This window comes from Rhipicephalus microplus, chromosome 1 (genome assembly GCF_043290135.1).
Source record: "Rhipicephalus microplus isolate Deutch F79 chromosome 1, USDA_Rmic, whole genome shotgun sequence".
Taxonomy (NCBI): Eukaryota; Metazoa; Arthropoda; class Arachnida; order Ixodida; family Ixodidae; genus Rhipicephalus; species Rhipicephalus microplus.
This window is the reverse complement of record NC_134700.1, coordinates 77,404,304-77,419,344: the sequence shown is the minus strand read 5'-3', so window position 1 is coordinate 77,419,344 and position 15,041 is coordinate 77,404,304. Positions and strand designations below refer to the sequence as shown.

Genomic DNA, 15,041 nt, shown 5'->3' with positions numbered 1-15,041 from the left:
GGTGACTTCTTAAGTTGTTGCCACACACACGCATACACGCACACACACCTCCGATGGTCGGGTCTCTCCAAACGCGCACCGCAAAAGAAGCGCAAAGTGTCCTTTGTCCCTCTCCCCACGCTAAAGCACCAATTCACAATCCCCTCCTCCAGCGAGAAGAAAAAAAAAACACGGGAAAAAAACATCAAGTATCAACAACACTCGAATATTTTTGACAATCAGCAGCAGTAACTGGGCAGAACCGACTTCTTTGCAAGCACTGGCTGTAAAGAAGTTAGCTAACTGAGACTAGACAGTAAAAATGAGGGCCTTCGGTTGCGGAAATAAGCCCGCCGTTCGGCGCGAAATCACTAAGGTGACTGCTTCCTCAGTTTATACCGGTGCGTGGTCCGAATGCGGTCCGCCGCGCCGGGTGTGCGCCGTTGCTTGCGCGAACAGTCACTGGCCGCTGGCACAGGCTTGTCAGACCTTGACGCAAAGGCTTTCAGGTCTGCGATGTGGGCACGGCTGAGTTTTCCCGAAAGCGGGTTTTTGAGCAAGTACGCGAGTGGAGTCCAAACTTTCTCCACTCGGGCCAAGCCACTTTGGAGCGAGCGAAGTTGGGAAACCCTTGCTCGTGTCGCTAAGAGCGTGGTTGCGCTTCAGGACGAGGTCACCTACCTTAAATGAAAGGTGGCGAGGTTTTCGGTCGTACTGGGCCTTTTGTTCGGCTCTGGCCAATGCCCAACTCTGCCTCGCTCTACTGAGAGCTCGACAAAGCCTGTCCCGAAGTGTGGAAGCGTAAGCAGAACAGTCTGCCGGTTCTTCCTCGTCTCCGAGCTGGCATTGCATGACACTGGTCACCGGTTTTGCCAACTCCCTTCCGAAATTAAGGAAGGTGGGGGAGAAACCAGTAGAGCGACTCTCGGAGGTTCGGATTGCAAACGCGAGTTCACTCAAATGGTCTGCCCAATCGTTTTGACTTTCGGCAAAGGCCGCCAACATCGGTTTAAGCGTACGATTGGTTTGCTCCGTCAAATTGGACTGGGGATTGTAGGGCGACGTGGTGCAGTGATCTATTCCTAGGGAACGGCCCGTATCACCAAACACCCGAGCGGTGAAATACGATGCGTTGTCCGTGATCAATCTTTTCGGAAATCCGAACCGACAAAACACTTCCTGTAGCCTCTCTAGCACCGCTCGCGCTGTGATTTTCCGCAGCGGAAACAGCTCCACCCATTTGGAAAAATGATCAACAACTACCATCAGATGTATGAACCCCTGCTTACTCCTGGGGAACGGCCCCATTAGATCGCAGGTGGCTACTTGCCACGGACGCTCACTGACAATCGCTTTCATCAAGCCGGGCGGCTTGCCACCCCTTGATTTCACCGTTTGACAGACGTGGCAGGAACGGCAATAGCGGAAAATGTCACGCTTCATGCCAAGCCAAGTCACAACCTTGCTCAGTTTCCCAAAAACTTTAGAGCCACTCAGGTGACCGGCAATGGGCTCGTCGTGAGAGGCTCGCAACAGTGCGCCTCTCAGACTTTTGGGCACAACCACCTTAAACGGGTCCACTGACTCCTCATCGGTGGCTATGTATTTCAGAAGGAGTCCATCATGGTCCAGCAAGTATGTTTCCGCGGGGGACCCAGCGACAGACGCCGGTTCCTGTCCCCCTGCGCCTGCCGCACTACCAGCAGCGTCTCGGTGCTCCGTCTCCCTGAGACCGTCGCTCAACTCGCGACAAAATGGATCATCTTGCTGGGCCTTCAGTAACTCTTGTCTGCTGAAAGCGATTCCCATTCTCCCAAAGGGGAGCTTGGTATCGTTCCCACTCAGGACTGCAGCCATCGCCTCCGCTCGCATTGGCGTTATGGGTTCGCTTCCCTTTCGCTCCCTCTCTCGCCCGCTTCGCGGCGCGCTGCTTGCCTGGCCCGTGGAAAGGGTTTGCTCGTCTACGCACTCACCCTTTTCTCCACTCGGCGGCTCCGCCGCCGTTTCGCCTGCGCCGCTTGTTTGCACAAAGGAAGCGCTAGCGGTTGTCGCACCGGGATCCAGGCTCCTGGTAGACACTGGGGCACGAGATAGCGCGTCAGCTACCACGTTAGTGCTCCCCTTCCGATACTGCACTGAAAAGTCATAATGCTGTATTAGGAGAGCCCAGCACGCTAGCCTGCCTGCAGGCTCACGGAGCCGCATCAGCCAGCTAAGCGCGCTGTGATCTGTTTGCACCACAAATTTCGTCCCATCAAGGTAGACATCAAACTTCCGCAGTGCAAACACGATGGCGAGACACTCCCTCTCGGTCACGAAATAATTCCTTTCCGCGGGCATCAACGAGCGGCTGGCAAAGGCCAGCGGCTGCAACACACCACCGTATTCCTGTAGGAGAACTGCTCCTAATCCCAGATCGCTTGCATCAGTCTGGACAACAAACGGTCTGGTCAGGTCGGGGAGCTTGAGCTGCGCTGTCTCTGCAACGGCGCTAGACAGACGGCAAAACGCCTTTTCTGCTCAGGTCCCCATTGCCACTCAACTGACTTATCCAAGAGCTCGGTCAAGGGTGCCTGCACTTGGGCACAGGACAGAATGAAAGACCGGTAAAAATTGGCCATTCCGAGAAAGCGGCGCAGGCCGCATACGTCTATGGGCGCGGGGAAATCGAGGATTGCTCGAAGTTTCTCCCGATCTGGCTCAATGGAGCCTTCGCCCAGCGTGAAGCCAAGTAACTGAACTTGGGTTTGCGCTAGTTGGGCCTTTGCGGGATTTAACGTCATCCCGGCGGCTCTCATCCTCTCGAGCACATTGGCAATGTGGGCCAAATGCTCTTCGAAGGTTTGTGAATAAATCACGATGTCGTCGAGGTAGCACATGCAGTAAGACCACTTTGCTTCCCCGAGGACGCGGTTCATGAGTCTCTGAAAAGTCGCAGGAGCATTGCAAAGGCCAAAGGGCATACGAGTGAACTCAAATAACCCTCTGTGGGACGTGAACGCGGTCTTGCACCGGTCAGGCTCATTCATCCGGACCTGTAGGTACCCTTTGGAGGCATCTAATGTGGTAAAATACCGCACAGTGCCGAGGTTTCCTACGATGGAGCTAATCGTGGGGAGTGGATAGGCATCCTTACGAGTCACTCCGTTCAGACGGTGGTAGTCTACGCACAGGCGATGACTGCCATCTTTCTTAGGCACCAACACAATTGGAGACGCCCAGGCGCTGGACGAACGGCGAACAATGCCAGATGAGAGCATCTTGTCCAGCAAGCCGTCAATTACCTGCCTCTTGGCCTGGCTGACGGGCCTGGGGTTACACTTCAAAGGAAGCGCGTCGCCAGTTTGGATCGAATGGCTCACCAAATCGGTACAGCCGGGTTGATCGGTGAAGAGCTCATCGTATTCGTGCAACAGTGCCGACAAACGAGCCTTCTGTGTATCATCCAATTGAGTCGCACAGGCGATCAAAGAATGTGGAGCCTTTTCGTGTCGTGCCGCTCGATCCCGATGGGGATTTTGAGTGCATAGCGCAGGGGCCTGCCCCCGAAGTTTGCACGTGACACGGTTTCGACGCTTCTACTGCACAGGCAACAGAAAGCGCCGGTGGGCTGATGAACGGCTTTAGCTCGGAAAAAGGTCCGTCGCGATAGCCTCCATTCGCAATGTCCACTACGATACCGGTTTTTAGGAGAAAGTCCCGACCGAGAATCACAGGAACACTGAGCCCTGGAAGATGAACGAAACGCGCGCGTCTCATTCGGCCTCCCCATCTGACAGTCAACCTCGCGGCGCCCGCCGACTGGGCCACGCCTTTCGCGAGGGTGAATGTCGTTCGGCTGTTCCGCAAGTGCACCGAGCGCTTCTGCAAGTGAGACAACACCTGTACGCCAAACAACGAAGTGCTTGCACCCGTGTCCAGCAACGCCGAGAATTTGCGACCGACAATGGTGACCGAAATAAACGGCGCGTGCGCACCAGAAAGACTGCTTGCCCGGTACGCAGAGGGGAGAAGCAAGGGTTTGGCCGCTCGTGCCTTCACGAACGGCCCGCGCTCCCGTTTCCCTGCCTCACAAGAGGCACAAACGCGGAGCACTCTCTCGCTATGTGCCCTCGTTGACGGCAGCGGAAGCAGCGCACTCCATCGCGGTCCCTTTCCCGAGACGGAGCAGCTTCGAGCTGCCGGGGTCGGTTCGCCGCGTGATCAAAGGAACCGCTCTGACGACCGTTACCACCGGTGATGCGCTGGGTCGGATTTCGTCCCTGCTCACGCACGTCGAGTTGTGATGCAGCGCCGGCTGCACGCTTCCCGTACGGTTAGGAATCTAAAGCTCGATCGCTTATCTCCCACGTGCGCCCATCTGTAGCGGTAGCCGCAAAGGCAGCTCCGGCGGGTTGTTGCCGCTGAGGAAGGGCCATGGCCCCTCCCCACGCGCAGCGTGGTTCGACGGCCTCGCTGGCTGGCGGTGGCGGGCGATAGGAATGCGCGGCGAGAATGTCGCCTTGGATGCGCTTTGCTTCGACGGCCAATTCCTCCAAATCACGGAAGCGACTGCCGCGCAGGTATGCCGAAAAGATCGGGTGTGCCTGCCTGATCACCCGTTCGACGCGCTCCTCGTTCGAGGCTCTGGGCTCAGCGATAGCAAAAAGGTCTTCCATCGCGCGTACGTACTCCTGAAGCGACTCATCAGGAGCTTGTGTGCGGAGCTCGAGCTCGCGCCGCATCCTACTCTCGTAGTCAGCGGGTAAGAATTCGCGCAGGAAGGCCGCGCGGAACTCATCGAGGGTTGCTGCTCGGTGGCCGGAAAGCCGATGCCACCTGGCCGCCGTGTCAGTCAGTGCAGCCGGGACGACGCGTCCGAGCACTTCCTGGTCGTCTAGACCCATGGCTCTCTGATAACGTGTGAGGGAGTCCAGGTAATCTCTTGCACTTTGCAGATCACCATACCCGCTGTAGGTCGGAACGGCCAACATGACAGTGGGATGAGGGCGTTTCGGAACGGCCGGAAGCGTTTGGACTGCCCCCGTGAGTGCCTGAATCATTTGGGCGGCATTTTGCAGCAGCGTTTGTGCGCCCGCTTCAAAGGAAGCTGTCGGTGCATTAGCGGCGCGGGCGAGCGATGGGGAACTGTCTCCGAGCTCGATAAGCGGCGCGGTTTCAAAATGGATACCGGCCGTCGCGACTTTGGGGAGCGCCTGTTTTTTACAGCTCACTCTTGGGGCAGCTTCACGTGAAAATGCTAGGCCGCTTGCGGCTAGCGGTGCAGGCGCGTGCTCGAAATGAGCTTGGCTGCTAGGTTGCGTAGCAGCCAGCAGGCAAAATTCGGCAACGGCTGAGGCCGCGGTGCCGATCTGCGCCCCGGAAGCTCTACTGAGAGCCGTTTCGGAGCACTGTGACATGGAACTGCCATGCATTCCAAAGGGAGCAGTAGTAGCCCAATGTGCCCTTGTGCACTGTTCGGGTTGGGCTATGGCCCCGGACCCAAAACACTCTACCTCTCCAGTTGGAGCTGATACGTAGCGCCTCGTGTCATCCCGACCGGGGCTTGTGATGCTCAAGGGGGGCACTGGCCCTGTTCTCGAGCAAAGCGGTGTCTGCTTAAAGCGTCAGCGGACAGAACTCACGCGGAGCAGACATAACGCGGGTAAACGCGGCGAGCCTGATTCGCAAAGGCGGGCTGACTCGGCTAAGACTAATCAAAGGCTTAATGAGCCTTTGATACCGCGTTGGGCGCCAGTATGGTGAACCCGCTACTAACTGCAGCGGACGATCACCGGGGGTTCACGCTTAGGGAGCCGCAGGGCCGCTACTCCGTTTACTCGCGTGTAGAGCACCGCCCCGCGCGCGCTCAACTAATAAAGCGTTTAGCGCGGCGCGGCAAACAGACAGTGTTCTAATGCAAAAATACAGAACACTTATTGCCTCTGGCGGCACCCCGAACAACAGTACAACGTCCGCTCCCGGGACGCGGGTAGCAAAGGCACCCGCACGCGAACGCTCACAATAAGGGGAAAACCGCGAGCACGTCGCAGCTGGCAATGGCGAGCTTTGACACGCCGGTCAGGAAAAGGTCCCTCGCAGCTATGTTGCGCACTCTCACGATGGCCACTGGGCCTGGTCGTGAGTGTTAGGGCAAACCTCGTACGCGTAGGCCTACGGCAAGTGCGGCTCGTTGTGATACGACCACTTCAAGCACTAGGCACCGCTGTGGGCTTAGCGACGCTACCGAAGCTAGCACTCTAGTAAACACGCCTGTCGAGGTGCCCAAGGCCACCCCAGGCAGGCTACAGTCCGGCGATTCCCGAAGGGGACGCGTACGAAGGAAAACACGTGCTTACCCGGCGCCGACCACGGAGGAGAGAGCGCTCCCTCGGCGCGCGCGTACTGCGTGCCGTGCCCGCACGTGGCGCCATCTATCGCCACGCGTCGTTATCAGCAGGAAAAGCAAAAGGTTGTGGCCGTGCGGCGGAATGCCCGCAAAATGGTCGCAGGCGCGCCTCAGATCCCCACACATTTCAAAATAAGGAATAGGAATTTTTAAATGTTAATGCTCAGCTCCATACCTGCAACTATCATCATCATCAGACCGGCAGGGTATTTCTCTGTGTGCCCACCCTTTTTAACAACTCTGAGTGAGCGCTCGCCACATGTTGGCAGCGCCTGGAAACAGCGCTAACTGCGCCAACTTTCAGAGGAGGTATTGTCACGGGGTCATGACGCTGACGAGGGCAAAGGTGACGTGTTGAAAATGAAACTGTTTATTAGGCCGAACTTGTGGCTGGTAACGAAAAGTCAGATTATAGTGATACACACTGGCACTGATAGCCAGTAGGCACTGATAGCCAACAGAGCGTAGGCTGTTGATCAAGTGACAAGCGGCGAATCGGGTCGGCATTTATAAACGTGCCATGGAATATTTTAGCATTATCATTTGCGGTCACATAGGTTTCAGAATAATCTTGAATGTTCATGAATTGAGCGTAATCTTAGCAAAGTGATCTACTACAGTCTCGAAGCTTCTTAAATACTGCAGGCTTGTTTTGCATGGGGTGATAACAAAACATGAGAAAGAAATGCGGCACTGCCCCCATTTTAAAAAGGCAACGTCTCGATGCTTTAACAGATGGTGAAAGTACAAGACTAAAGTTAAGGAATAAAGGATAAATACAAGCAATAACCCAGCAACATCACAAATACAGTCATGTTTGCGCATGAAATGGCTTGAGGTGCACGACATGGACGACTTCAGGTTGGGAATGATGCTGTTGGGAGTTTGTAATGTCGCCGGTAACAACCTCGTAGTCGAGTGGGCTGAAACGTTGAACTAACCTGTATGGTCTGAATTACTGTCGCAGAAGTTTTTCGCTGAGTCCATGTCGCTGAGTACAAACTTCGCAGAAGATTGTAATGGTGGCTGCCGTTTGTCTGCTGATTCTTTATGCACAGGCAGGCGAGTTGATGAGCTTCTTCAACGCGCTGCAGGTAGACGGCGACTTCAAGGTTTTTCTCGTCAGCGATATTTGGGAGCATAGTGTCAAGCATCGTGCTGGGCTCTTTCCTTAGATCAACTTGTATGGAGACGACGCAGATGTCTCCATACACTGCAGTGTTTTATGCGAAGATCACGCATGGAAGGATCGCGTCCTATGTTTTGTGTTTAATATTGAGGTACATTACCAGCATGTCAGTGATCCTCTTATATAGCCACACGGTTAGGCGATTGGTCTGTGGGCGGTATGCCATTGTCCGGCGGTGGCTTGTCTGGCTAAATGCCAAGATCGCCTGAGCTAGGTCAGCAGTAAATGCCGTACCTCAGTCGATGATGGGGACCTCTCAGGCACAATGACCCAAGAATATGTTCTTGACAAAAAACTTTGCTACCTCAGCAGCACTTCCCTTGAGCAACGCTTGAGTCTCAGCATAACTGGTGAAGCAGTCACTAGCTACGACAATGCTTTTGTTCCCCGAAGTCGATGTCGGGAACAGCCCAAGTAGGTCCATGCCGATTTGATGAAACGGCCGTCAAGGTGGCTCAATAGGCTGCAGAAGTCTAGCTGGCCTATTTGGCGATGTCTTCCATCACTGACTGTCTCAGCAGGTTCTTAAATAGTGGGTGACATTGTCATTGAGGTGGGGCCAGTAGTGCTTTTCCTGTATCTTTGCTAACGTACAAGAAAATCTAAGTTGTCCAGCCATCAGATCATCATACACAGCATTCAAAACTTCTGAACATAACACCAAAGGTACTACAGTCGAACCCGTTTGTAACTAGCTTGAAAGTGTTGCGATAAATGGTTGTTATATCTGTAGGTTGTTGTATATATAGCCGCCCACAAACGGCTACATAGTGGTCAATTCAGTTTTTTTTCTGTGTATTTTTATTAAAAAGTGAAACAACCTTGCCTTTTAAAGGTTAGGCCTTTTTGGGTGTTAAACGACGCCCGTTTGCAATGAACTCACGCTGTTGCACTGAATTGCGGTACCGCCACGCCGAACCACTCATCTCTGGCTAGTTGTGTGTATCATGTAGCTTATTCTAGCTACTCTCCCCATCGCCTGCCAGTTCACTTGCAGTCCAATGTATGCGCATGTTTGTGCGTTATTCGTGCATGATTCACTCGGAATCCTGCTAGGGTAGCCTGTTAGTTTTTTGTGTGCAAGCGGCCTCATACGACACGGCGGTAACAAACTTGTGAACAGCATCATGGCCAGCTTTTACCACCGTCACTCCGCGGAACAGTTATCTGCAGATGACTGTGATAAGATTGTCGGCATTGAGTCAAAATGACACAATCATCCCCACCGGCCACCTCGCTATCGCTCTTCTTTATGCTTATCTGTTGATGCAGTGTTGCGATTGTGCAGAAATCGTTATTACTAATCGACTAGCTTTTGCCGTTAATCAAAAGTGAAAAACATTTAACGGCTCATGGTGGTGCCGGAGAGTTGAGCGTCACAGTGACCTTTCATGCGACAAAAGTTATTGCTTCTCATATTTATGGCTTCTTGTGTTCTAAGGAATTCAGTTCAGTTCTGATAGTGCCATTCTAACCGAAATGAGGAATACCTCATTTCGGTTAGAATGGCACTATCAGAACTGAAACGCGAGTGTCCTTGCCATGCTGGTTTTCAAAATGTCTTTATAAGTCTCTACCTTTGTTATGACTTACCAATCAAGTATGTTGACTTTTATCTTCTATGTTTTTTCTTTATTTCATACCCAGACCATCAGGAGGTGCTGTAGAATCATCACAAAAAATGTCCAAAAGGAGTGTGTGCTACAAGTACAGAAGTAACATGCCTGGGCATTGCACCACGAGCAAAGAATCTGCAACAAAGCATCGGACTGTTCACACGAAGAAGAATGGCTATGTCTGTGCGGTCTGCGGACAGCACTTTACTCATAAAATGGGCCTTATCCAACATCGGCGTCTCCACGCAGGCGAGAAGCCTTTCGCTTGCACCATCTGCGGCCGAAAATATGCCCGGAGAGTGCGTCTCGTGAACCACACAGCAATGCACATGAATGAGAAGCCCTTCGCTTGCACCGTCTGCGGCCAGAAGTTTACACAGAAAGCTCGTCTCACTAGGCATGAAGCAGTGCATATGGATGAGAAGCCGTACCCCTGCACAGTCTGTGGTCGCAGATATGCTTACAAGTGCAATCTCCAAACACACCAGGCCATTCACATGGAAATCAAACCCTATACTTGTCTCATCTGCAACAAGCAGTTTAATCAGCAGTCAAGTCTTACTAGACACATGGTTGTTCACACAGATAAGGAATTGCACTGCTGCTCGGAATGTGGTCGCAGGTTTGCTTACAAGAGTGATCTCCTTGCACACGAAATAATCCACAAGGAGAAGAAGCCTTATGCTTGCCTCATCTGTGGCCGGCAGTTTGCACGGCGATTTTTTTTCAATATGCACAAGGCCGTCCACGCAAATGAAAAACCATATCTTTGCTCAGTCTGTGGCCGCAGGTTTGCTTACAAGAATAGTCTTGTACAACACATGTACATTCACAAAGAAGAGAAACCACACGCTTGCCTCATCTGCAGCCAAAAGTTCAAACGGAAGATAAGTCTCACCAGGCACATGGTTATTCACGTGGATAAAGAATCACAGTGCTGCTCAGTTTGTGGTCGCAATCTTCCTTGCAAGAATAGTCTCCTTACGCACGATATTATTCACAAGGAGAAGAAGCCCTATGCCTGCCACATCTGTGGCCTGCAGTTTACTCGCCAAGTCAATTTCAATTTGCACATGGCCGTCCACGCAGATAAAAAACCATACACTAGCTCAGTCTGTGGTTGCAGGATTGCTTACACGAGTAGCTTGGGGACTAGCAAGTTCATCTACGAAGAAGATAAACCATACACTTGCCTCGTTTGTGGCTCGAAGTATGTCCACAAATCAAATTTCATTCGGCACAAGAGTATGCACACAGCTGTTGTGGAATATGCATGTAAGGTGTGCCCATCCAAATTCTTAGCCAAGGCATCTCTGGACAGACACAAGCAGCTGCACGAAGCCGGAGTACTGTTGTTTCACTGCACCGAGTGTGGCCGGGCCTTTCGAGAAAAAACAGCACTGAAGATGCACTTTAAGTGGCATAAGGTGGACAAACCATACCCGTGCCACCTTTGCCCATCAAGATTCACAAAGAGATATAATCTGAGAGCTCATGTGCAAAGGCACACTGGTGAAAAGCCTTACAAGTGTCCCATTTGCCAGAGACGGCATTCTAGGCATTCATACCTCAAGGAGCATATGCGCCGGATGCACCCTGGAGGAAACAACACATTGGTGAGCCCTCAGACCAGCCAGCCTCTAGTAAGTGAAACATTCTGAAGCATTTAAGGTCTGCACACGCTCTACCCACACAGCCACACTGCACGTGGCGGGGCACCAGCTGCCCGCAAACGAAAGGCAAAAGAGCGTGCCGATTTACTGTTTTGCCTTCAGCTTGCGTGCTGCAGGTGTCCACCGCCTGCGGTGCGGCTGTGGGGGTAGCGCGTGTACTGGCTTTTACCTAGCTCTTTGAAGTTGTGCAATTAAAAAAAAATATCTTTGTGCAGTACATGAGCTTAAATTGAAATCATTTCCTTGTGGTTTGAGGGGTTATCATTCTGACCATTCTCGCCCTGCATGAGTTGCAGTCCCAGACTTGATGCTGTTGTTGGATGTTAGGAGGTACCGTATTTACTTGCATAATGAACCCACCCACACCTTGATCCTTGAAAAAAAGGGGAAAAAAACTTTTTTAACTGTATGTGTTCAATTTATTTCGGTATGATAGCCAGTGCTAATAATGATTGAAACAACAATAAATCAAGCCATTATATGACAAGATAACAACAGAATAAAAGCAAGAGTTACCTAGTTATGCAATTATGCTAAACAGTTGCGAGCAGCGTGAGCATGGACGACGTCAATTAAAATTTGAAAGTCCCGCCTTGTACGGCAAAGCGCCATCTGTCGAATGCAAGAGAAACCTCATTGCTGATATTGCCACACAAACTCAGTAGTACAAAAACTAAGTGTGTGGCATCCAAAATGGCGCTCGCGCTGCGTCATGCAACACGTCGCAGAGCGCTACCGCATCAACCTATGCAAAGTGCAACCGCACCCACTGCGCCGACGGCGCGTTGTGCACCTGCATGCAACGTCTAATACAACGTTTGTGTGCCGCCATTCTAAGCTGCATTTTTGTTGTTGGGTTTGCTGTTGTGAACTTAGTTGGGACACCTGCTGCGCAGGGTGCGTTTGGCCGGTGGGCTTGCTACATGGCTGTTTAGTAACAGCATGCGCTGGAGCAATGGAACCGAGCGGCTGGATGACACTTTGGTGTCGATCCATGCACTTTCATTACGAGACGAAACGAAAAGAGCTTTGGGCTACAAAAAATTTGTCGTGCATTTCACGGGTCAAAGTAAGCAAAGTCGTCACCCGTAATTTTTGCTGTTATAACTTCTGTTACTTTTTTCTCTTCTGTAATGAACCCTCCCCCTAAATTGGCGTCAACTTTTCTGAAAAAAAAAAAAAAAGGTGGGTTCTTTACGTGAGTAAATACGGTATGTCCACTTGAGTGAGCACCAAGTACTGATAAGTTGTGACAGGTACTCACTATTGTGATTGTATTGTTTTGTCAAGTTCGAGGTTTCTTGCTGTTAATTTCACTGTTCGAAAAAAAAAAATGTTTGTGTACAGTGAAAAACACGGTGTAGTCAGGATAAATTGGAGTTGTGTGCCTCATTATATCTTAGTACCCTACATTTTCTGATCTATTTTAAAGCAGCCTACTTTATACCGTTTTGTAGTGTTGATCCCAGTGATTGATTCTCTATGCTTCTCAGTGCCTGAAAATATATCTGCTGCCTTTTGTCGCTTTTGGCTCGACATCTTAATGTTATGTCATAAAACGTTCCCTATAAAGACCGTTGTTTGCCTTCATATTAGCCAGGCCTTGTGCACCCACAATCACTTGTTGACTAAGGAGAAAATGAACAAAAAACTTTAATTGGGTACTTTTATAAGGTAAAAACAGTGCATTGTAGACAAGACAAACGAAGAAAAACACACGACGAGCGCTTTTATGTGTTTCTTTGTTTGCCTAGTATATTTTGCACAGTTTTTACCTGTTACCTGTGACTAACTAGCCCAACAAAAAAACACATCTTGGTAATTTTAGCTGCGCTTAAAGGGGCCCTGCAACGCAAATTAAGTACATTATTTTCACGGCTCTTCTGGTACCAAGAAATGCGTGCATATCATTGTGCAAGTGACAAATTTTATTTCACCGAATAAACTGTAAAGGAACGAGATGATATGGTGGCAGATGAGGCCATTCCGTGGTTGCAGCTCTTTTTTAGGACCCAGGCAAAGAGAAAAACCAAGCAATTGTGGCTCACGCATCCAGCAGGGCCAAAAACCAGAGCGTTCTGATGTCTACGAGGCTCTCTTTTTTGTTGTGTCTGCTGCGGTGCTGCTTAGGGCCCCTCCTAGTGCATTGTGTGATTGAAAAGAAAATGTTGATAAGAAAGAGAAGCTAAAAGAACAAAGACTATATACATGTATGGCAGTCCATATATCGTCCACTGAGAGGTTCAGAGGGAGCCTGTGGTCAGCTGAATGGGCAAGTGGAAGGCACCGGGGGTCGAGGCTGAGAGTCTCATTGTGGACGAAGAGCTCAGGGTGCCCCAGAACAAGCTCAAGAATCATAAGGCAGAACGTGTTGACAGCGTAGAACCCAACAGTCAGGCACTCGCTTTCTATGTGAGGATGAGGAATGGGCTGCTGGGGATGCAACCTGCAACCTCCCAAGCAGGCGACGTCAACCACAGCGCAGAGGACAGGCTGCCATTTGTCATCACTGAATGGAAACATGCACGAATGGCCGGCGTGGACTTCAGAGTACCATGCTTCTTTATGGGCTGGTTGTTGAATCAAGCGACTTGGGCTTCCTCATCATGCTGATCCAGTGTAGTCTAGTAGGTGCTCGAGAGGTGCCGTGAGGTTGAGTCACGTACTGTGGGGTTGGAATCCTGCTTAGTGGTGTTGTGGGCTTCTACAGGTGTTGATACAGGCATGCACTCTGCAGGTGAATGAGCTGGCTTTGCTGGTGTCGTCGAATTGCCTAGGGCAGAGTGTGCTGCCGAGAAGGTTTCTGCAACGAATTCGAGGTGCACGGGGTAGCACCCAGCGTCGAATCCATAATTGAGAGAGGTGGCAAAACTGGCACGCTGGATGCAAGAACTGTGGACTGCGGGGCTGCAGGCCTCTCCGAATTGTGGGTCAATTGGCGCAGAAGGGTGGTCTCCATCACCTGTGTGGCCAGTTGTTGCTGGCGGGGAAGTGGGGTGGACTGGCTGTGATGGGGGACGCGTCTCGAAAGGTGATGAGGCAGATGCCGCGGTGTAACTGCTGGGACAAGGATGGTGTCTGTTGCCATAAAAATGGAGCATGGCACCTTGCAGATCGTCGTAAGAGCGAGGGCTCCACGAGAAGTAGGTGAGGTGGCGTTTGAAGTCAGGTGGGAGTACGTACTCGAGGACCTCAAACATAAATTCATGGAGCCAGATGTTGTTGAACAAACCACCTTTCGATGCAGAAAGCATGGAAAGGTGGCAGTAGTGCGGCGAATCGTGGCCTCTAACTGTTGGCTGGCTGGTACATGTCCATGGCACTCGGTAGCAGAGGTGCAGTGCTGCTCACTGATTCTTGCGTCTGAGTTCATCATTTGTAGAAGAATGAAATTAGACGGTGGCAGATGAGGCTATGTCATGGTTGCAGCTCTTTATTGGGACGCGGGGGAAAAGAAAAACCAAGCGGTAGAAGCTGACGCATCCAGAGGGGCCAAAAGTCAGAGCGATCTGATCTCCACGTGGCTCGCACATCACAAGCCACGGGGCTCTCTTCTTTTGTCGCGTTTGCGGCGGGGCTATAAAACTACAATAATTTTGTGCTACAGTGGAGCGAATTGGCTAATCTTGTTATGGGAAGTGAATTTTTGACATGTGGCTGTAACGACAAAGGTCGTGTGTTTCTTATTGGTTTGATGTGACAAGTAGCATGCAACAGCCAAAAACCTATGAGACCACCAAAACCCCTTTTGTACCTTCTCAGAAACATGTGATTTCTGTTTCTGAATGTCGTATCAACAAAAGAGAAATGGACACTACACTTGGTGCGCTGTGCAAATGGTGGAAATCGAGGAGAATAAGAAAAAATGCTCGAGTGGAACGCCTTGCAATGAAATATTGGCAAAGATGAAGCCGTAGTTGTAGCATGGTTTGTCCTGGAATCGTGCTCTTTAATGATGATGCCTTTTTAGAGGAAAAGTGGTTTTGCTTTCTTAGAGGGACACTAAAGTCAACATTAAGTCGACGTTGATTGTTGAAGTAGCGGTCCAGAAATCTCGCAGTGTTACTTCTGTTCCAAGGAAGAGCCTGTTTTGAAATAAAATCACGTTTTAGGCGTCCGCATTGCGTTAGCGCACTTCAAATTTCCCGCCTCAAAAAGCGGAGTGACCGGACCGACTCACATCACTGTTGTCCTGC

The 15,041-nt window shown here is 51.1% G+C and overlaps 1 protein-coding gene across 6 annotated transcripts in view; it reads left to right on the top strand.

Annotated features, from left to right (window-relative positions):
- LOC119178673 (uncharacterized) overlaps window positions 1–15,041 on the top strand; it is a 135,138-nt gene that overhangs the window by 102,750 nt on the left and 17,347 nt on the right. For 5 of the 6 annotated variants that reach the window (XM_075869487.1, XM_075869478.1, XM_075869475.1 and 2 more), the window contains one exon: window positions 9,204–10,815. The exons of the other annotated variant lie outside the window; for it this stretch is intronic. In XM_075869487.1, the coding sequence (XP_075725602.1) occupies window positions 9,204–10,815 (1,612 nt within the window). The remainder of the gene's footprint in view (window positions 1–9,203; window positions 10,816–15,041) is intronic. 6 annotated transcript variants of the gene reach the window in all.